The sequence below is a fragment of the Penicillium canescens genome (genome assembly GCF_028828765.1).
Source record: "Penicillium canescens strain IBT 15451 chromosome Unknown utg000005l_segment0_segment0, whole genome shotgun sequence".
Lineage (NCBI taxonomy): Eukaryota > Fungi > Ascomycota > Eurotiomycetes > Eurotiales > Aspergillaceae > Penicillium > Penicillium canescens.
The window spans coordinates 424,360-445,427 of NW_026703967.1; the positions used below are offsets into that span (position 1 = coordinate 424,360).

The 21,068-nt window shown below is 49.9% G+C and overlaps 9 protein-coding genes across 9 annotated transcripts; 2 read left to right on the forward strand and 7 right to left on the reverse strand.

Moving 5' to 3' along the window:
* Window positions 1–58: 58 nt before the first annotated feature.
* Window positions 59–1,309, reverse strand: N7446_007792 (aldose epimerase family protein; the record flags this gene model as incomplete). Its single annotated transcript, XM_058516537.1, has 1 exon — window positions 59–1,309. One exon carries the CDS (start codon window positions 1,307–1,309, stop codon window positions 59–61), a length of 1,251 nt encoding a protein of 416 aa, XP_058370183.1.
* A 563-nt stretch (window positions 1,310–1,872) lies between these two features.
* On the reverse strand, window positions 1,873–3,306 carry N7446_007793 (acyl-CoA desaturase; the record flags this gene model as incomplete). The annotated part of the gene is made up of 4 exons (XM_058516538.1): window positions 1,873–2,376; window positions 2,429–2,515; window positions 2,566–2,986; window positions 3,053–3,306. 4 exons carry the CDS (start codon window positions 3,304–3,306, stop codon window positions 1,873–1,875), a joined length of 1,266 nt encoding a protein of 421 aa, XP_058370184.1.
* A 1,206-nt stretch (window positions 3,307–4,512) lies between these two features.
* Window positions 4,513–5,403, forward strand: N7446_007794 (putative methyltransferase; the record flags this gene model as incomplete). The annotated part of the gene is made up of 1 exon (XM_058516539.1): window positions 4,513–5,403. The coding sequence occupies one exon, from the start codon at window positions 4,513–4,515 to the stop codon at window positions 5,401–5,403; it is 891 nt and encodes a 296-aa protein (XP_058370185.1).
* Window positions 5,404–5,670: 267 nt separating this feature from the next.
* N7446_007795 (HHE domain protein) lies at window positions 5,671–6,405 on the forward strand (the record flags this gene model as incomplete). Its single annotated transcript, XM_058516540.1, has 1 exon — window positions 5,671–6,405. The coding sequence occupies one exon, from the start codon at window positions 5,671–5,673 to the stop codon at window positions 6,403–6,405; it is 735 nt and encodes a 244-aa protein (XP_058370186.1).
* A 263-nt stretch (window positions 6,406–6,668) lies between these two features.
* Window positions 6,669–7,552, reverse strand: N7446_007796 (uncharacterized protein; the record flags this gene model as incomplete). Its single annotated transcript, XM_058516541.1, has 2 exons — window positions 6,669–6,923; window positions 7,052–7,552. 2 exons carry the CDS (start codon window positions 7,550–7,552, stop codon window positions 6,669–6,671), a joined length of 756 nt encoding a protein of 251 aa, XP_058370187.1.
* A 938-nt stretch (window positions 7,553–8,490) lies between these two features.
* Window positions 8,491–12,930, reverse strand: N7446_007797 (putative AT DNA binding protein; the record flags this gene model as incomplete). Its single annotated transcript, XM_058516542.1, has 1 exon — window positions 8,491–12,930. One exon carries the CDS (start codon window positions 12,928–12,930, stop codon window positions 8,491–8,493), a length of 4,440 nt encoding a protein of 1,479 aa, XP_058370188.1.
* A 1,464-nt stretch (window positions 12,931–14,394) lies between these two features.
* Window positions 14,395–16,835, reverse strand: N7446_007798 (FAD-dependent oxidoreductase; the record flags this gene model as incomplete). The annotated part of the gene is made up of 5 exons (XM_058516543.1): window positions 14,395–15,085; window positions 15,141–15,736; window positions 15,791–16,161; window positions 16,217–16,488; window positions 16,543–16,835. 5 exons carry the CDS (start codon window positions 16,833–16,835, stop codon window positions 14,395–14,397), a joined length of 2,223 nt encoding a protein of 740 aa, XP_058370189.1.
* A 1,083-nt stretch (window positions 16,836–17,918) lies between these two features.
* On the reverse strand, window positions 17,919–18,441 carry N7446_007799 (uncharacterized protein; the record flags this gene model as incomplete). Its single annotated transcript, XM_058516544.1, has 2 exons — window positions 17,919–18,277; window positions 18,366–18,441. 2 exons carry the CDS (start codon window positions 18,439–18,441, stop codon window positions 17,919–17,921), a joined length of 435 nt encoding a protein of 144 aa, XP_058370190.1.
* Window positions 18,442–19,047: 606 nt separating this feature from the next.
* On the reverse strand, window positions 19,048–20,606 carry N7446_007800 (Sds3 domain-containing protein; the record flags this gene model as incomplete). The annotated part of the gene is made up of 2 exons (XM_058516545.1): window positions 19,048–20,160; window positions 20,223–20,606. The coding sequence occupies 2 exons, from the start codon at window positions 20,604–20,606 to the stop codon at window positions 19,048–19,050; spliced, it is 1,497 nt and encodes a 498-aa protein (XP_058370191.1).
* Window positions 20,607–21,068: the final 462 nt, after the last annotated feature.

The following is a 21,068-nucleotide window of genomic DNA, read 5'->3' on the forward strand; positions in this document are numbered from 1 at the left end:
CAAATGTTTAATTATTATTCCAATGCAGTTATGTGCACGATCCTCCATAACGGAGGGATTAGATAGTACCAAACTGGTACGTAGCCCAGTTGACAACAGGGCCATCATCAGGCCCGGCAACTTGGTAGGGAACACGACCCCACTCAGGGTTGTTAATGCCATCAATCCAGTCCTCGGTCTCGATAACGAAGCAGCCGTACTTGTTAATTGTGGTGGCACCAGCGTCACCGCCGTTTGCCTTGTTGCGCTTAGCCTGGGACTTCTTGGTGGCGATGCTGCCATTCTGGCCGCTGCAGGTGTAGATCTGGACAGCAGCCTGGTTGGTGGCGACATCGAGACTGATACCAGTGCTGTCGGACGAGGCACGGACGGCGGTGATCATGGAGTCGGGGGCGTTCGAAGTGGGACGGTCGACCAAGAAGCAGGTGTCGTAACCGGCGCAGCCGGCGCCGCAGAGACCGGTGGTCTTCTCAATGTCCTTGCCGATCGTTTTGGGGCTGGTAAAGTCCAATGAGCCCGAGTAGGTGTTGTCGACGTCGGAGATGGTGCCGTTGGGGATAAGAATGCTGTCTCCGGCGATATAGCGCTTGGAGAGAGGCAGCTGAAGGGTATCCTTCAGGACGTTGGATTCCTTGAACGCGTTCAAGTTCCAGTAGATGTGGTTGGCTAGCATGATAGGAGTCTTCTCAGTCAGTGCGAGAGACACCAGCTTGGTAGTCAGCTGAGGAAGACCCTTGGGGTTCTCTGGGCTGGTCTCAGTGGAGACGCTGTAAGTGGCATGAGTGATCACATCACCAGGGAAGTTTTCAAAGCCTTGATCGAGCAAGCTGAAGGTGATGGCAGATTCGCTGTGCGCAGTGACTGTCCAGTTGCGCATGTCATAGCCAGTGAAGCCACCGTGAAGGGTGTCGACGCCATCATTCTCATTCTCAGGAACGTGGTAGGTATTGCCGTCGACGGTGAAGGTACCGTTCTTGATGCGGTTGGCATAACGACCGACAACCGCGCCGAAGAAGGTGCGATTGGTCTCACTGTCGTGCAGATACTCGATGGGGTCATCATAGCCCACAACCACGTCCTGGACATTGCCATCACGATCGGGGACTGTCAAGGAGGTGAGAGTCGCGCCGTAAGGAATAAGCTTGGCGGTGATGTTCTCAGCCTTGATGGTGTAGCTCTTGAAGTGATCATTTGAGCTAGCAGCCGACGGCGAGGGAGCCGACGCGCGCGAAGAAGAAGGCGACGGGACGGCCTGTGCAAGGGCAGGCAACCCATACAGGGCGGCGGTCACGTAAGACTTGAAATGCATTCTGAATCCCAGAAATATGATTACTGAGAGAAAGAAAGCATAGACTAAGAGGAGACGAAGCGTGATCCGAGCAGGAAACAGTAAAGATCGGAAGCAACCGAGGGGTGCAGGCATTTTATGGGTAGCTACGTGCCGCAACAAACATTCCCAAGCTACCTCCGCATGGCTTGACGCTAGGGGGCGGGGACAAGCCGGGGTAAGCTTTGCGCGATCAGGATTTATCCGAATGCAGGTGTATAAGGCCAGCTATTGGACTCTCTGATCGAGTGGAGGCTGGTAAAGAGGGGGAAGATCCGAGCCCCGGAGGCTTTGGGGGATGTAACTGGGGGGCGTGGTCCCAGTCAAGCTTATGAGGCGCCACTGACGGCACGGAACAAATGTTACCCTTGTGCTTAGCGCGTGAGATTGAAGGGCAAAACTCCGGTGGAGTAGAAGCAAATTGGTTCTTTGTCTTGAACTTTGGAAAAGTCGGGGGAAACTCAGGGGGACGCGGAGGGGAGTCATGTCCGCCGATCCGGTGACTCAGCACAAACATTCTATTGCTTCATATGTCTCCCTTTCTTCTATGTGTATTGACTTGATATCTGCTTTTCACTCTTCCGCCAGATCTCAACTTCTCCACCGCCTCGAATTACCCCGACCCGCATCGTGGAAAGAAGGTTGTGCGCAGCGTTGGAGTGGCTATAGACACCGCCATTGAAGATGGCAGTGGCATCTTTGCCGACAGCCGACGAGATGAGGGTTTTACCACCAGGGTGCTCTTTGATGAAGTCGGTTACATCGTGAACAACGCCAGCAATAGCCACAAGAGCTTTACCACTTTGCACTTCAGCGATGAAGTCGTCCCAGTCGACGACAGGGAGCTGCTCTAGAGGGACACCCCAGTCAAGCTTGGCTCGTTTCTGATCGACCTTCTTCTGGAGTTGTTGTACACGGCCCTTTTCAATCTCATTTGCTCGGAATTGTTTCAGATTAGTTGCCAGTCCGAGCTGCTTCCACACCCAGATTGACCACTTGGTGGGATCGTACTGCCACCATTCGATGGCATTTCGGTAGTCGGAGGGGAACTACTGGAGTTAGTTGCTTTCAGACAAAGGGGGTACATGAACCCGATCTTACCTCATGGTGGAAGTTATGGTAGCCTTCACCCAGAGTCACCAGCGCGGTAACAACATGGTCGCGAGGAGAGTTTCTATCATCGAAAGGCTAAAGCATGTCAGCGCCATGAGAGACAAATACTTGGATGGAATACTAACCTGTTCACCCAACCAATGAGCAAGAGAATTGACACAGAAAGTAGCCTGCTGGACAAACAAGAACCGAAGGATTCCGGCATAGATCAGACCACCTTTCCAATCACCCCATCCCAGTCCAGCCACAACCATCGGAAACAGCATTCCAAAAACGAGGATCACAGTGCCATAGTTTTTGTGCTGCCAAACGACGATAGGATCCTCGTTCAAGTCCGAAATATCCGTTCGGCCACGGTTCTTGGGATTCTGCTTCAAGACCATCCACATAAAGTGCGAGTACCACACCCCCTTCATAACGCTGTATGGGTCCTTGACTGTATCGGTCCATCGATGGTGTGCCCTGTGCTTAGCGCTCCACCATCGAATGGAGCCCTGTACTGCACCACCGCCGACGCATGCGAGGAAGATTCTGAGTGGAAGGCCGCTGACGAGTTGAACATCGGTTAGCGTTCTGTTGCTTAGGCTCGAATGTGAGTGGAAAAGTGCTCACGCTTCATATGAGCGGTGCGCCCAGAGACGATGATAGCCAGCAGTGATACCCAGGCCAGTCCAGAAGTAATAGAGAATGGCCCAAGCGGCAGTGGCGGCTCGCAACTCGGTGTTAAATGCAGCGATGCAGCCAAAGAAGGGCACGATCAAGATGAGAGAGGTGTTGACCCAGTTGACATGTTTGTGCCAGTTACCGAAGGTAAGAGGCTGCTCGCTGATGTGCAGCTTTCGGCCATCCGGCTCGGTTTCTGTCATTGTAAAAATGTTGAGGTACGTTTTCTGTATGGCAAGTCTGTATGGCAAGTCTGTATGGCAAGTCTGTATGGCAAGTATGAGGCTCAAGAATTGAAGGAGAGAAAAGACCAGTATTGAGGTGAAAGAAGACTAGACTTAAGATTTTGATTGCAAATGTCTCTATTTAATAATTCCACTACATCTTTGAGTAACATGTTCCCAGCAATAAAATGTTGAACTGTTGGGATATCCAGACGTCAGGCAATCGAGGAGGGTTTATCGACGGGATTCGGCCGAACTCCGGCTCCAACGTTTCAACTCTTAAGAACTCACTACTTATCCACATCTGAAGACTCTTGTATTTCCCAGATTATTATATCTTTGAAAGTCGATCATATAGTGTTGCTTAAAATAACTCTATGTTAGACCCGAGACACTAAATTTCAGGATCCTCTCAGATCCCCAGAGTCTATAAATTGTTCCGTTCCGAAGTCCGATGACGACAAGGCAAACCCCAGGATTATTTTGGCCCAACATTTTGATGAACGTATGTTAGATAGACTTTCTTTGGCACACATGTTATTCCTTGGGATATTCCAGATTTTTTCCAAGACTGTTCTTGAACATAAACAATAACAGCGGTCTGCAAGAAAGCCAGCGGAGGGCATAAAATATATAGACCTAAGCGTCCCGATCGTTATAGCCCAAGGCCAAGTTGGATATGCTGCAAGTACAGTGTCTTAGTGAAGTTGAAACAGCGGCATATTGTCATCTACGCATCATAGCTTTCAATAGACTATTTTATCCAGGGTGGGGGCTTCCCTTGTCGAATTTCGTTTGGTACACCCGTAAGGCGATCCTGAAGGACCTGCTTGGTCAGCAGTCTGTATGTCGACATCGGGAGGTGGTAGGTATCTAGCAAGTACACTTGCTATTAAAAATCAAGATTCTTGTAGAATCGAGGTACATCCAAGGCTTATATCTTCCAGATCACAAATCCGGCCGATGATGTGATTGTATCTACAAATGAGGTAAGCCCCGGCTACATCATCTCCGCATTTCTGACAAATGTGAAGTATAAGGTTGCTCACTTACGCATTGCAGTTCGGCATATAAAACATCAGCATATTCTGCATTTTCTGCATTCACCTTGACTCAGTGCCTACAAATTAATATTTTACAGTGCATCCGCATTACTAGCAGCGAATCAAGTTGCATATCTGCGAAATGACGACCACTACAACTGAAAACATAACTGGAACGATCCACGATCGAGCCTATATTCCTCGAGGCTCAGCAACCGCCCGCCTTGTCTTCTACGCGCCACCCCCAGATAACTCCGCTCCATACAACTATGTTGAACCCCAACCACCGGGCAAGCTTCAACGCAACTATCTGCAAAACGAACAAAAAGTAACAATAACCGACATCCGTAACGCCGAAAGCTCCTTTAGCTTGGACAAAGATGCCTTCCAAGCCTTTCAACAAATCCCTACATCAACAACCTACCAGACATTCGACTCAGAGACGTCCATCCGAGAGACCTACTACCCAGAAGTTGAATCCCTCCTCCTATCAAAGATACCAGGAGCCCACAAAATCGTCCTCTTCGACCATACAATCCGTCGCCAGAAGGACGGCGCACCCCGCCAACCCGTTACACGCGTCCACGTCGACCAAACACGCCGAGCAGCCGCAGATCGTGTACGACTCCACGTACCAGATCCCGAAGAAGCAGAAAAGCTACTGAAAGGACGCTATCGCATCGTCAACGTCTGGCGTTCACTCACCGACGAACCGGTCCAATCCGCTCCTTTAGCCTTCGCTTCTGCAACTTCTGTACAGCCTGATGATCTGGTACCCGTCCAGCATCGGTACCCGAACCGGGTTGGGGAGACTCTCGGGGTGAAGTTTAATGAGGGCCAGAGGTGGTATTATTGGTCTGGTATGACACCTGATGAGCGCCTGTTGCTTAAATGCTCTGATTCGGAGGTAGTCTTAGATTCTGGCGCTGGGATTGGGGAGTCTGTCCCCCACACAGCTTTTTGGGATGACAGAACCCCTGTTGGGGCCAGAGGAAGGGAGAGTATTGAGGTCAGAGCTTTGGTCTTTGGGTGATTTTCTTTTATTGGACCGTATCATTAAATTGGAATGTTAATATCATGGAATACCTTGTCATACGCAATAAAATGTTAGTGTTCAACTTCTATCTGGCAAATGGTGTTCCTATCAACTTAGGGCTAATTCTTAGGTGGCTACATCATGATGACAGGAGGCAAGAGCGGAACTCACCACCGGATATTCTTCAACAAACTGATAAACCACCTTTCTTCTAGTTAATCACAGCTTTTGCAAATCAGGTTGAAGATCCATTTCTCAGCTCCAATGCTTCGGCGCACGCTCACAATCCACTCAGCCCACCTTATCATTCCCAAGTCCGCAATGTCAACAATCTCAGACAATCAAAAAACAACAAGCAAAACCCCCGCACCAACCATAAAGAGTAGCGTAGGACCATCTCTACGCACATTCACCGAGGCAGCCTCAACCCCAGAGACACACTCCCGTATCCTTCCGGCAATAAAACACGACCACCAAGAACTCGAATCCCACAGCCACAAAATCCTCAACTCAACAAATCCAGATGAACAAACCCGTTTCCAAAACCAGCTGGTCTGGGAACTAGCTCGACACATGGTTGGCGAAGAACTAGTCGTCTACCCAGCCCTCATCGACTCCCTTAAAGACGGACAGCAAACAGTCGATAGGAATAGATTGGAGCATCAGGGCGTCAAGACGCAGCTCAAAATGTTTCAAGGCCTGTCATCTACCGATCCACAGTTTGTGCCTACACTTAAGGTTCTTCTGGGTGATTTTGAGACTCATGCTAGGGATGAGGAGGATGTGGTTTTACCTATGCTTGAGGATGTTTTATCTAAAGACGAGAGTGTGGCGTTGACGAAGTCTCTGGATCGAACTAAGACCTTCGTTCCTTCCAGGTCACATCCCCTTGTGCCTAATAAGCCACCTTTTGAGACTGCTGCTGAATTGCTCGCTGCACCTATTGATATTTTAACCGATTGGTTTCGGAAGTGGCCTGCCGAGAAAAACAAAGCGTAGATGTCTACGGACGGAGGTTGTTTGGGATTATGGGACTTATAGAATCTACTTGAGTCTAGATTCTAAAAGCAACCTTGTCAAGTGTGCAAGGAATCGTGCTTACTTTCATTTTCCATTACCGCTGTTCCACGGGAACCTCTCAATCTACATGCAAATTAAACCACAGCTAAGAAAACCATACCAAGACAAACCAAGTCCATGCAATAGATCGTCGTTCCAGGCCCAATATTTCAATAGTCATCCCGCAAAGTCGATCATATGCCCTACGCCTTAACCGCCAAAAGCGCCGATCCGGCCGTGCCCAACCGGGGTCCCAAATAGCCATACCGCTGCAAGCGACGTAATTTGCCCGATTGATTCGCATTCTCGATGACGGTCGCCTGTACCTGCTCATCGCCAGACGACGATCGCCGCCGCTTCCAGGCCTTTCGGAATTGCGCTTGCTCTTCGTCTTGTTGTTTGTGTCGCATTGAGAGGAAACCCACATGGGACTCTTTTTCTTCGCTCAGGGCTTCGACCTATTTAGAAAAGGTACATTAGTCTATAGCACGGATAGAAAATCCAAACGTTGCATATCAAGGCACAATAAGTATAGTCTCAAAATGGAAAATATTGCAAAAAGAAAAAGAAAAGAAAATTGACATACACAAGACAACCACAATTCCTGCTCCGAGCTCCAGGCCTTCTGACACCTCGCCAGCTGCCTCTGCGCATGCAAGAGCTCCTTTTCCTGCTCTAATGTCCACCGGCATTGACTGCGGACAATACTGGCCCAACTAACAGCACGAGCAAGCTCAGCCCGCGTAGAACGTGCCTTTATGGAACGTGGGTGACGCGCGGAAGTCGAATCAGACTCGGATTCAGACATATTATCCGGAGTGGCACATATTGATTGGAGAAATTCTGCTGACTCGCGTGCATCGTCTCTCACCGCTAGATGGGCCTGCAGTGGACTCAACGTTGAGACGTCACTATGCAGGTCTGTGGATGCATTGTGTTCGGCGTTTGGGCCGTTCGGTTCGGAAATGGACCCGTCGCTGGTGAGATCAAATCCTGTCTCTGGGGATTTGCCTTTTAGGCTACTTCGACGGCGCCAGGGGAGGGACAGTGGTGGCAGGGCACGTTGGACAATTGTGAACACTGTCATGGCTGGATCTAGGACATTGAATACAATATACAATGATCCGAAGTACTGTATAAGATGCTGGAAGTATAGCAGTGTTCCGGAAGCCCTGGTTGAAAGAGGTAAATCACTCCTCGTTCCATCGTACTTCTCATCCCTGCTTTATAAAGCCGGAGTTCATCCAGGGTGGTACTTCTTGTCCGAGCCAGACCGACGCCCAAGGACGAAAACAATGGTGCAGGGGCACCTCGCACGGAAGTGGGGGATGCGAGGCTCCCCGGCTTCTGCTTGGCTGGCCACGCGACAAGATACGATCTGCAGGTGCTGTGGGTTAGTCTAGATGATGGAGTGTTGCAGGTTTGGTTGGAACTTCAATGTCTACGTATATTGTTTGTGTTTGTGTTAGTTTAAGGGTTGGTGTGACATACTTGTCAGAGACGGAATTGAGACAAGTAGCATACTCGAGCCACTTTAATGGTTGATCTGGACTGTGTCGTAAGGGATTTCAGCTTGCTTCACTGTCAATATCGCCACCCATGAGGTATTCGGGAAAATAAGGAACCTCGACGCAGGACATCGTCATGGTTGGCTGGAAATATCTGTTCAATCCGCGATACCCTGCCTCTTACAGGGTGTTCGCAGTTGAACACAGGGATCCCCCTTCCGAGATTTGATACTTTCTGATATGGAAAACTTGGAATTTATACTAATCTCATGTACAGAAATCACTCATGTGGAACAGACGAGGCTAGAAGCTCAAAGTAGACAGACAAAAGAAGCTCCAAAACTCCTGAAAAAGCACGATCCTGCAACCAATAACCGTGAGGGAATCATAACCAAATCAAGAACCGCCCCGTTCAAAAACAAACCGTTTGACTCCAAGGTAGATGTTAAACATCTAATTGCGGACCAAGAATGAGACAAAAAGATAAAGACAAAAATAACAGTTTCATCGCCATGTATCAACTGAAGTACCCCGGTTGGCCTTGGCCTTCCTTTCCCTCTCGGATCTGCTCGCCAATGATAATGCTAATCAGTCTCCGATGCAGGTCGGCCTCCGTCCAATCGATCTGTCCATTTCCACCGTATTGGATATCCGCCCGAGAAAGTTCCTGGGCGAATCGGTCGATGATAGCAAATTGAATCTCTGTGATGGGAACCCCGTGGTGGCCATCTGAGGTCCATATCCAATCACCGATGATAGCAGCCCGACCTGGAGAGTCGAAGTACTGGAAACGCTCGGGGTAGCGCTTTGCTATTTCGTAAATACGACGAAGAGCGATGTAATGGGCATCCGAGAAGTAGCCGAAGACAGCAAGTGGTCTAGGCCCGGGAGACGCCTCATGCAGATCGTTCGCTGTGTTTGCATCCTCCACAAGCTCTCGAGACACGCTTCTTTCATAGAATGGTTCCTCATCTTCGACCATAGGTTGATCATCCTCTTGCATTTGTGGAGACCGAGTTAGTTGTCGCCAAGGACTCGCAGGCGATTGACTCCCTTGCCTAGAGAGCGGTTCATCATCGAGGTGCTCATCAAGTTCCTTGGCGGATTCAATTTGAGTCACTTCATCGTCGTCTTCAAACTCTGACTCTTCCGGGATAGTAGTAACGCTTGAACTGCGTGCCCTGGTAGGAGCTTTTAGCCATTGTGGGGTAAAACTGGTGATTTTCTTGAACCAGGATGATCCTTGATGTTCTCCATTGGGTTGATGAGTCCGTGGAGTGGATGTCAAAGGCACATCAGCAGACTCAGATCGACCAAGTGCAGCATTCGAAACGCTATCATCATCATCTTCTTCTAATGAGTGTTCCACATGCGGGCTCCGGCGAGAGACCCGAGGAGACTTATCGGCCTGAGGAATGTCTGGAGACTGGGAGAGCGGCTGTAAACGAATATGCGCTGGAGTCCGCGACACAGTTTCCTTCAAAGGAGAGGCATTGATCGGAGACTGTTGTGTCCCTAACCTTCGATTCAGCATGTCCCGAGGGGTGCTCGTTCCGTTGTAGTATTGTGCACGATTCGGAGTATCTTCTTCCGCAAGCAAAGCATCCAGGTCGACCTTTTGCTCTCGGAGCTCGCGAACTTTAGACGGGCCGTAGTACATTGCACTGTCACGTTCCGGATCAGCGTAGCCTGGAGACGAGCTCCAGTGATTTTGACGCGTTGAAGTTACTGCAAGATCTCTCCAAGGGCTGGCCGCCTCTGCGGCCTCCCCTCGAAGGCGCTCATCCTCGGAATGTTCCGAGATATGGTCGTGGTCGTTGGCTTCGAGTTGCCAGATATCATCGTAGCCATTTTCCTCCTCGTCCAAAGGTTCGGGGTTGGCTGCTTGGTGTTCACGAGGCAAGGGCTCAGGCACAAGATTAGGTTCGAAATCCTCAGGCTCTTCTTCAAGCTCGGATTCACCATCCGACGCGGGTTGTTCATCATACGACATTCCGACGCCGGTCTCATACTCGTCAGCCTCAGCGCCACTTTCATCGCTGTCGATGTAAACTGCGGACCTTGTATTTGATGCCATCTGAGCCTGGCGGCTGACTTCCTCCCGTTCAAGCTGCCACTGTGCCTCTCGCCGCGCTCTTTGGACAGACATCGAGCTTTGTTGCATGGAGTTGTTGAGCTTGGGTTGTGGCGATGGTAAGAATACATCCCGTTCTTCCATTTCGTCATCAGAAGGCCCCTCTTGATACACACCCTCCACTTCCTCTTCGCCGGATTCGTAGTGAACAGGCTCTTCTGGCTGCTCCTCATAGTCATTTGCTGCTTCTTCTGCTTGGAGACGCTCTGATTCTGCTTGGCGTTCTGCGCGCGCCTGTCTCTCCTCCTCGGCTAGGCGCTCTGCTTGTGCTCGACGCTCAGCTCGTGCATGACGTTCCTCCTCAGCTTGACGCTCCTCCTCTGCCCGGCGCTCCAGCTTGGCTTGACGTTCTGCCTGTGCTTGTCGCTCTTTCTCTGCCTGGCGTTTTTCTTCGACCTGGCGTTCCAGCTCAGATTGACGTTCTGCCTGTGCCTCATGTTCTATCCGTGATTGGCGTTCCTCCTCGGCGAGGCGCTCTGCCTGTGCCCGGCGTTCCTCCTCTGCCCGGCGGTCCAGCTTGGCTTGGCGTTCTGCCTGTGCTCGACGTTCAGCCCGCGCTTGTCGTTCTGCTCTTGCGTGACGTTCCTCCTCAGCTTGACGTTCCTCCTCTGCCCGGCGCTCCAGCATGGCTTGACGTTCTGCCTGTGCCTCACGTTCTATCCGTGATTGGCGTTCCTCCTCGGCGAGGCGCTCTGCCTGTGCTCGACGTTCAGCCCGTGCTTGTCGCTCTGCTCTTGCTTGGCGTTCCTCCTCTGCCTGGCGCTCTTCTTCTGCACGACGTTCCTCCTCTGCTTGTCGCTTTGCCTGAGCTTGACGCTCCGCCACGATAGCGGCGGCCTCTTCTTCGTTGGCAATCATTCGCCGCATTGCAAGCTGCTGCCCTAAGCCCAAAGCAACCCGTAGTTCGCGGCGAGTGCTAGGACTAAATGAGCTGAAGACACGTTCCAACCGCTGTCTTTTGCGATTGCTATCGTTCTGGCTGGACCATTCATCTTGCTCTGGTCTGAATAGACCTTGCAAAGCAATGCCAGTGCGAACAAGTTTGGCCAGGCTTTTAAATGTTCTCTTCTTAGGAGCGGGAAGTGCTTTTATAGGAGACTGTGCACCATGGAGTTCGGGGTAGGAGACTTCGGTAAGGTAGTTGACAGAAGGTCGCTCGACAGATCGCAATAATGCATGCGGCCGAATACGAGGGGCTGACCCGTCGAAATTCATAGCAGAAAGATTTGTACTCGGGCTTAAAGATTTCTGAGCACGAGAATCACGTCGGAAGTCTTCGATTGTTCCGGCAAGTTTGCGTTTCAATCGATCTCCGACTTCTTTCGGTTTCGGTCCTCTTTCCCCAGTCTGGGGGCCGGAGCTAAGTCCATACTGTTTGGCAGATGGAAGAGTATCAAGGGAAACCATGGTAAAGCCTTCGCTTTCCATAATGGAATCATACTCTTCGTGGTCATCTGTTGGATCTTCAAGTGGATCAGTCTCGGTGTGCCTATTTGTCTCCGAGGGCTGATCGGCATCAGCTTGCTGTGCTTGGTTCTCTTCTTCGGCCAGCGATGAGGTGGGAGTCGGAGTTGGGTATGTACGTGACTGCGGACTGTGCGTGCTGTGAGAAGCTCGAGATGATGCGATCGCTCTCTCACGGGTGGGCGACGGCATCTTAGAAGGGGTTGAATGTATGTTATCATCATTGTCCAAGAAGTGATGTTCCGTAGCCCCAATCACCGGTGTCTCCAGGCTTGTGCGCCCATACTCGCGACGAGCGTTGTTAAATTCTTCAGTAATCGTCTGAGTGGGATCTCGAAGATCAGCAATGGACATGTCGGAGTTACCCCAGGAATCCTCTTCAGAATCGGGCTCGGCAGCTAGGTTTATTGGACTGGGTGGGCGGTCAACGTCCACATCTTCACGAATGAAATCATCCTCCGGGCTAAATTGCTGTAGAACCTGGCCAGGATCACTGGCAAGAGTATCCATCGGGCTGCCTTGTTGACGCCAATGAGCATCGCTAGTGATGGTGTCCATGGGACTTGATCGCTGATTGGCGTCACTGGCAATAGTATCCATTGGACTGAACTGTTCGCCTAATCCAGCATCACTGTTTGGTACGACATTCATCGGACTAAATGGTTGGTCATATTCCACAGTCGGTGTCGGCTGATCCTCCGCCATCTGGAAAACCTGCGTCTTCGGTTTGGGCGTACCCTTGCGTGGTCGGCCTCGTTTTCGCGGTTGAGATTCTTCCCATCGCGGCCCAGGGGTATGTCCAGGGCTCCCGGGGAACGAAGACTCTGTCGGTGTCTGGGCCTCTGATTTCCGTGGACGGCCTCGTCGCTTTGCGGGCGTTTTCTCCTTCAGTGGACTCCGTTCATCCTTCAAAGGGATCATAGTCGTGGTCGTTGAGGGTTTTAATCGTTTGCGCGACGGGCTGCCTTGATTCTCGTCTTCTTCGTCTTGGGTCGCCTCGAGCGTGAGCCGTATGCGCCACGGGCTCACATTTCCATCCGCTTGCTTCTCCGGAGAGATCGACCTCTGGCGACCATTGAAATTCATTGACGGTGATCCGGGGAGTATGACATCGTTGAACTGGATCGAATGCGCGCCTTTCGCGGGACTGAGGCTAACGCGCGACCGCTTCGCCGGGGTTCGTTGCGTAGGAGCTCGTTTCGCGGGAGTCCGGTGGCGCCTCACTGGAGCTGGTGACACCCAGCTTTGACGTCCAACAAATGGTTTCATTGGCGAAGAAATGAGGTACTCTGCGTCGCCTGGTGGGCCCAGGATATCGGGGGAGGAGGATTGACTGCGCGACGAGGTGGAGTTGGACATGGCGGACTCATGCGATGGAATTTCGGGAGGCACGCGTGCCGCCAAGGGGTATGAGAGCACACCTACGGAATGCGTTCAAATGTACAGCGATCAATCCAAGGGTAATAATTATTAACAAAAGATCGCTTGAAGAGCAAGAAACAAGAGAAAAACGCGGGGCAGACATAAACAAGTCTCCCGATGCGGTTCAAAACGTCGTCCTCGAGGTGGTTAGGTAAGCGCCTCGTGCCCAAACAAAACTCCCGTTTCTCTTTGTTGTGAAGCATCAGATAGTTCTATCTCTGCTAAAAGTTGCCTCAGGGCCTATTATGCTTTCCTAGTATTTGGATCTGGATGCTAACAACTAAAGTGACATCCTATTATCGCACAATAACATCATTCTCTCTCTATTCGTTATCTGCATGTGGGCATACATCGTTGTGATCTGCGCCCGGTCGAAAACTCCACGCGATGGAATTTGTGCCTCTGTTAGTAGATTTTAGTGGCCTACCCTGTCGTAGCATACTCTATCAATAAGGGTCTGCTGCGCCCCCTTCTTTGGCAAGGAGCAGCTAGAATCGATCGGGGGCTCTGAATTTAAACTGCCCTCCTTTGCACGGCAGACTCCAAGGCCTATGTAGTTCTTGGAAAAAGCGTTATTCTAGGCAGGAACCTGAGATCTTAATCGATGATGGACATGAATGGAGCAAGCTCCGAGTCCGAGGAAAGAAAGTTCGAAGTGTCTACACGAGCTCTGAATTAATACTCAATGGTATCAAGAAATACTTCCAAGACGAACCTGGAGAAGAAAACGCCCTATTTTAAAGCCCTTCGTGACTGGGCAGATTGAACAGGAGCTACGAATTAACGTACCCTCGCTGCTGGAGTTCAGAAAATGTCTGTTTCAGCTTCGTAGATAATCTCCATGCCATCCAACCTGCGTGTCGAACGTGTAACGTGCTGCCAAACACTCAGTATGCTACAATGTACTTATAGAACAATTAAATCAACTGGAAGACATGATAGTCCATAAAACTTTTCTATGATATGTGCGCTACAATACGACTCAAATATAAACTGATGGCCCCTCATTTTCAGTTTAAGCGAACGGGCATTCAATCGCGCAACAGAGACTGAAAGGACTTCAACCCTGGCTCATATAAGATATGCAACAATAGCAATTATACAGTAGATTTCGAAAACGGCTTCCATTCAGACATTTGCAATTTTGTTTCTCGGCCCGTACCCGAGGCCACACTAGCTCACATTTTGACTTGGCATCAATGATGTTTGGCTCAAAAACAAGGTTAGTTTACCACTAACCTTAACACGGACTAGTGGTGTTTGGGTATGGACGGAGAAACAAACCGCAAGTGTTTTTGAGGAAAATGGTTTTCGAAATCTAACTATACAATAACATGCATTTCGTTCAGAACTGGCTGAAGGCTATCTTGAGAAACCCTCACGGTATGGCAAAGATTTAAATCATCGCCGCCTTCTTGAGCTTTCCAGTGCAACCTCGCGCGCCTTCCATGTACTCAACATGGTAGCAGTCGGTCCGATGAATAGAACTGCCACACAACAATAAACAATATCAGAAGAGAAAGAAGTCTGGGTAATGTGTGTGCGGTGTAAGTCCCAGGTTGTGAAGAAACACCAGACTATGATGGCAATGGAAAGTACCATGAACTGCACGAGGTCGCGTGAAAAAACGAAATTTGCGGCTAAGCCCTTTGTCCAAAATTGGAGCACCATTTGGCTCACGTTAAGAAGATGAATTGTTGCGCAGGCGAGGGTAAGTATGTTGTAAGTTCGGAGAAGATAAGGTATATCTCGTTTACCATATATGGAATCCGGGACGTTGGATTTGGGCGGGTCTTGGTTTGATAGCTTCTTTCCCAGGTATACCAGGATAGGAAGGGCGAAATGGCTCGCAGGGAGCAACCGGCGAGTAAAAGCCAAGTTTTCGGCAGATGTAACCAGAGCCGATAGCATTGATGGAATGTAGGCGATCAAGAGGCTTGTGGGAAGGACTTCAGCTGCTCTGATGTCAATGGCTCTGGGGTTAGGATAATAAAATGACTGAGAGCGGCTTTCGTAGATGTACAAGATGAAGTAGGTTGGCAGAACAATGTCCCATCCTACAACGGTGGAGGCGAGAGTATAGAGGAGCGCACTGTTCTTGTTAGCACATGATACGGCTTGCAGTTCTTGCAGGTGCATGTCCTCACCTATACATGGGCCCGAAGAAGGAGCCAGGCCGGTATGACTCCACCGTCCACAACGCATTCACAGCGACCGTAGATATAAAATTGTAAATCTGGAGTCTGTCGCCGATGGCTCCCAATTCATCCCCGGGGCTTGTGTATGCAGCTATGAGTACCCGTAGAGATAGAATAAAAGCCATGATAGTACCCCAAAGGACAGTTGCATGCAGTGATCGCTGGCTCGGCTTTGCGCTTATATCCTTGTCGCGGGCAACAATACCTCCAAGGGATGGCCCAGGAAGATACTTTAAGACATGACCAGGCGAGTATATCTCAGCGAATTTTGGAGCCAGCTTATCGATGGACATTTTACCTATGACCTTGAGAGCCATGAATTCTAGTAAAGGATTTTCCAGGGCTTCAAGCGCTTGTAATGAACTCGCTCCTTGTCGCAGCAAATTGGTTCTGGGTCGACGTTGTTGCTGGAATTTGGCGAGGCCTGCTAGGATTGCGGAGTTGTTTGGACGAATGTCGTTCTGTACCGCCTCTTTCAATATATCTCCCAGCAAAGCTGCATCCTCGATCGCGGAATTCCCACCTTGCCCCGTGAGAGGGTTGAACTGTGATGGAGTTTAGTTTGGGAGATTACATTCATTAAGAGATAAAGGGCATACTTTGTGAAAGGCATCACCGATCAAAACTGCTCTCTTGTAAAAGCATTTCTCCAACACGTATTCTTGCAGTGGAACAAGAACTGCTTGCCGACGCCGTTTATATATATCGCCGAACGTGACTCCTGGACGCAAAATATCCGCCCCATAGTCATCCACCACAGCTTGTTCATCCTCTGCGGTATATCGGGGGATGGACTGGTTGACAGTTTTGTGTTTGTTCTTTATGAATGCAAAAAAGTAAAATTTGCCTTCGCGGCCTGACTGGCACAAGTACGAGCGGTTCTTGTGGTAGGATTTGAACCCTGTCTCTTTGGGAATGCCTTCCGGGCAATCGGCGATGCCGAACATACATCGGTACGCACAAGTAATTGCTAAAATGCGTAAGTTCATGTAAAGAGTGGGTTTCAAGACAAAGTGAGAACATACAGTTAGCCAATCGTTTGGTTCCATAATCAGGACCCTCTGCCTCAGCAATTGACCACATCTCGGCTCTAGTCCGGCTGTGAACGCCATCGGCGCCAACAAGAAGGTCTCCCGTAAAGGTTGCACCACCTTTGGTAATGATTTGCACTTTGTCGTCGAGCTCTTCAATTTTGAAAATTTCCTTTGACACTAGGACTTTCGATTTATCTTGGAGATTGCCATAAAGTGCTTGGATAAGTTCACGGCGATCCAGGAAACTGAATTTGTATCCCGTCCTTCGTTTGGGTTAGCGGCACATATTACCCGATGTATTAGAAGTGGTAACTTACAGGTCAGCTAATAGCTGACCGAATGTATCCTCAGTACCGAGACACTCTCCAGCTGGGCCAAATGTTTGCATTCTCTCAACTCGTTCGCACAAGGACGAGATCTGTCCCTCGAGGCCAAGTTGGTCTAGGACTTGAGAGCCATAAGGTAAAATCCCAATGCTAGCTCCGAGCTGGGGGGCAATCTCCTTGTATTTCTCGAGGAGTATGTATTCAATGTCATATCTCTCGAGAATATTGGCTAGGGTCAACCCCGCTACACTGCCGCCGATGATGATAACCGTGAAAGATGCCATGATGAATGACTTGATGTGATGAGTTGAGGGAAGGCTGTATGTTATATAGCTCCCCCTGGCCCGGTCACCGGATTTATATATTGCGAGAAAAGCGCATTTTCAGGATTCGTGACCCATTGTAAACCAGCTAGCGTTGGTCGCCAAGCACTGAGCGCCCTACTTGTCCAATAAATCATCTCCCTCAGACCGCGAAGAACATTCTATAACTTCCTGTGACCCCATTGAACTGGTATTGCAACCCAACATGGATACCATTTGCGACGATCCGCCAAACTATTTAAAAAACTAAGTGATGCCACAGGATGAACCAAATGGCGGGATGGTATAATTGCCAATCCCGCTTACAAAGCGGAGTTAGTGGCACGGTCCGTTGTTCCGCTGTTATTAACCTCGATGTGGCTGTGCGGCTCCGCAAGGATCAAGTACCTGGACCCACAGCTCGGACTTGCTGGATTGTCTTAAGTTGTCTTTGAAGCGGGTCATAAGTCACCGGATGAGGGGACGATACGGTGCTGGGAGCAGTCTAATGCCGATGTTATCTCGTGGTTTTCGCCGAATAGCTGCCTGGAATGATGACATGCTGATCCCCCAAAACTGTTTCAAGTATTTACTCCAATCGTAACGTTAAATAGTGATTAGATTTTGAAGACCATCTGCGTCGTATTTGGACTGATAAAAGCTATCCAAACAACTATTTAACTTGACAGTGATTAATTAACTGAAGATCACGGAACAAATGGTTTTCTTCTGAAATACGCTAGACTGAGAAAGTTAAGAGAGAGAAACTTGAAGGTAAAGCGGACATCTGGACGGTGAAATTGTTGCATGACTCGATACTCTGGATGGGAATGGACCAAGAGGGTTCTGAGGTAATGGCTTTGAACCCGAAGTCCCCAGTCAAGGTACACCGTTGAATGCTATAACTTAAAGAGGCCATGACACATGCATGACTAGGTAGGGTATCCCTTGTAGTAGACTAGTTGAACAGAAAGAGAAGCACCTTAGCAACGTTCCGTGTGATAAAATTATTATACAGTGTGATACAAATGAAAAAGGGCCAGCAGAGCTCTCCTCATCCTTGTCCTATTCCTTCTTAGTGAATATGGTAACGAGGTTTCTAACATGATCAACCGAGTCTAGGTCCAGTTCTATGGTCGGGTCGACGATCCTTGCTCCGATGAACCTGTCATGTGCTTCGAGGAGCATATTCCGTTGAGGTGAAAAGCTCTGCCATCTGAATAGAGGAACGGATATGTCGGCGCGTTCATTAATGAAGTTAACAATCTCATCTGGGGTGTCAAGTAGGCGACCAAGTTTGTCAACACATGTGGCGTCTGGGATATTGTAGTGAACCAGAAACGCTTCTTCCCAGCGTGCGGCAACGTTGAGGCTTTTCTCCTCGCTGATCCTGATGATATCTTGGCGGATTCGCCCGCCATGTACTAGTGCATTGCGCTCGTTTCGATTGTCATTGGTGAGCGCCGCGCAGTCGCTCAACACTGCCCCTCGGATGATCCTCAGCAAACACACTTGAGTCGACTTCTGCGTTCTGCATTTCAAACTTCATGTCTTGAGATCCAAGCTTGGCGTTTTGGGCTGCAAGCATGGCGTCTTGAGAATGGTGAAGCCACAAAACTTTTCGGATCGGCCAAGCCAATGATGGATAAGCGATACATGCCCCTTTATATAATCTAGGTGATTAACCCGAGGCACTCGAAAATAGGCAAAGAAAAGGTGAAAGAAGAGGTGAAGGAAGAGGTGAAAACAGAGAGGTCTAGTCAGGCGAAAACAATGCATGAAACGGCATGCTCGCTTCGAGGGTCTCATATAGAGACCGAACAATACTTTATGGCACTATATACATATTTATGATCCTGTTAAAGGAGGCTAGTGCCGTTGAGAAGCTTGCTCTATGACTCGTATCCTCGGACTTGAATCTACGTCTAATGGTTCTAGCAGGTTGCCATGTTAATTGCTGATAGAGCATAAACAAATAAAGAATATATTTCAAACGCATTCACTTCAAAGTAACACAAGGCGCTAATATGTTCAAATCGATGGCAATGATAGCCATGAAAAAAGTACGCCGTGGGTAGAACCGAAACCCATGACTCCTGTAAAAACACCAAACCAGCCCATCCATCCTAACCAGCCCATCCCATATTATCTCATCTTATCTAACACACACCTTATCGAACTTTCAATGCAATCTCTAGTGGTTCCGAGTGCGCTTGCGACTACGCTCACGCTCCATAGCGGTTGGCGGGAACATCTCGGGGGCAGGGTTGTGAGCCGCGGGAGTCCAATCAACAGCCATGGCAGGTGAGAAGTCAGGGTGAAGTTGTGAGAAGGTATTGGGGTCGGGGACATGGCCGTCGATGAGATCAGAGGAAGGCAGAGGGGCTGCGACAAGCTCGACGAGGGAGTGGTCGATCCAGGAAAGGGGCTTGTTGCTGAGGCGGCTCATCCGAGCGCAGTCGTCGTCGACTTCTTCGTTCATGAGGGAGGTTAGGGGTGGGGCGTTGCCGTTTGGTCGGGCGTGGTAGTTGGAGAGGACGTGGTAGGGGAGGTTGGGGCGGGTTGCAGGCTTATCGGCTAGATCGGCCAGGGCACTTAGAGCGCTGTGAGCGGCAGTTGTGCGGGTCGAACGGGTGGCGTGGTAGTTGTGGCTTGCGGTACGCATCATGTCTGCTGCACTTGGGGTGCCGTTGTCTTCATTGCCGGTGCCTTCGGGGGTGTCCTCGGCGTCGGTGTTGTTGCCGTTGGTCACAGCGCCAGACCCGTGGTCGGGACGCTTTGAGGTTGAGAAAAAGTGAACTGCAGCAACGTGGGCCTGGTTTGCATGCGCGCTAAGTTCCTTGTCGGTGAACAGGGAGTGAATTGAGTATGTTGGTGCCAACTGTTCCTTTGTAATCTCGGCCTTTGCGCGCTTCGCGGGAGTAGCATCGCCCGTATCCCGTGCGGGAGATCCAGCTTCCTCCTCGGGTGCCTTGCGCTTGCGCTTGTTCAACTCCGAGATAACACCGTTGCCCAATTCGTCGAGGTCAACGCGGTGACGAGTGTGACGAGTCTTGCGGTTGCTGTGGATGCCACCGGGGCTAGCGGGGTTGGTAATGCTAAACTGATTGGGGTGAAGCAGCAAAGCATTGGTATCCGCGATATCGAGCTGCTCCTTCTCGCGCATGAGACGGGCACGCTTGCCAGAGATGTTCTGAACCAATCGCTCCCGGAGCGTAGTAGAAAGCTGATTGAACTCCTCCTTTGCAAAGTAAACCCGGAAATCGTGTTCGCGCTGCTGTCGCTCAAGCATATCGTTGTAACCGTTCTGCAGAATAGGAAAAAGTCCGATTAGCAAAAAGTCACCAAGATAACCAACAATTAACTCACCATAGTAGCGGTCAAATTCGCATCTCTCGTCTCCTTAACCTGATTAACCTGCTGGACAAAGCGGGAGTACCAAGATCCAGCAAGTCCAGCCATCTCCTTAGCAAACTTGCTGCCACCACCGACAGTTTCCTCGATAAGCGCCGCAATGGAATCAGCGGTGTCAAGCAGAGGACCAGGACCATAGGGGTCGGCGTTATTGATAAGAGTCATATCGCACTGCAAAGCGTGCAACTGCTGGCGGAACTGGATGTCGCGGTTATGGCTAAACTGCGCGGTGAGTTCCTGGAGGCGCTCCTGGAGCGCAGTGCGACGTTTGTCGCGTTTCGAGGGGGCGCCGCTGGCCCCGCCACCCGGGCTGGTGGGTGCCGCGTTTGGATAGGACATTGTATCTGGTGAGAGTGGTCAAGGGTATGTGTTAGATTGCATCAGTGTTGGTGAGAGATGCTTGAGGGGTGGGTCGTCGGAGAAGTATGACCGGGAAAAGGTTTCGCCGGTCCGAAGTAGATGAGATCGGTCAGGTGGGAGAGACTACAATAGGGGGATTTTTATTGAAAAGAGCTGAGTAATATGAATAGAATCTTATTCTATTGAAGATATGCAAGTAAGACATACTCATAATTCTATTGTTTTGACAATCAAACACATGACCACTAATGGTGGTGACATGAATATATTCTCCGGAATAGGCAAGGTGGATTGTTCACCCAGCGTTGATTTCTGGCAGCAATGAACAACTAGCATGTACAATTACACCAATAAATATACTGTTGGTAAGACTGTCAAGGCATTGAAAATTGATGCACGTATATAGGTATTGAACCGGGAAGGGCATGCCCAGGTGAAAGC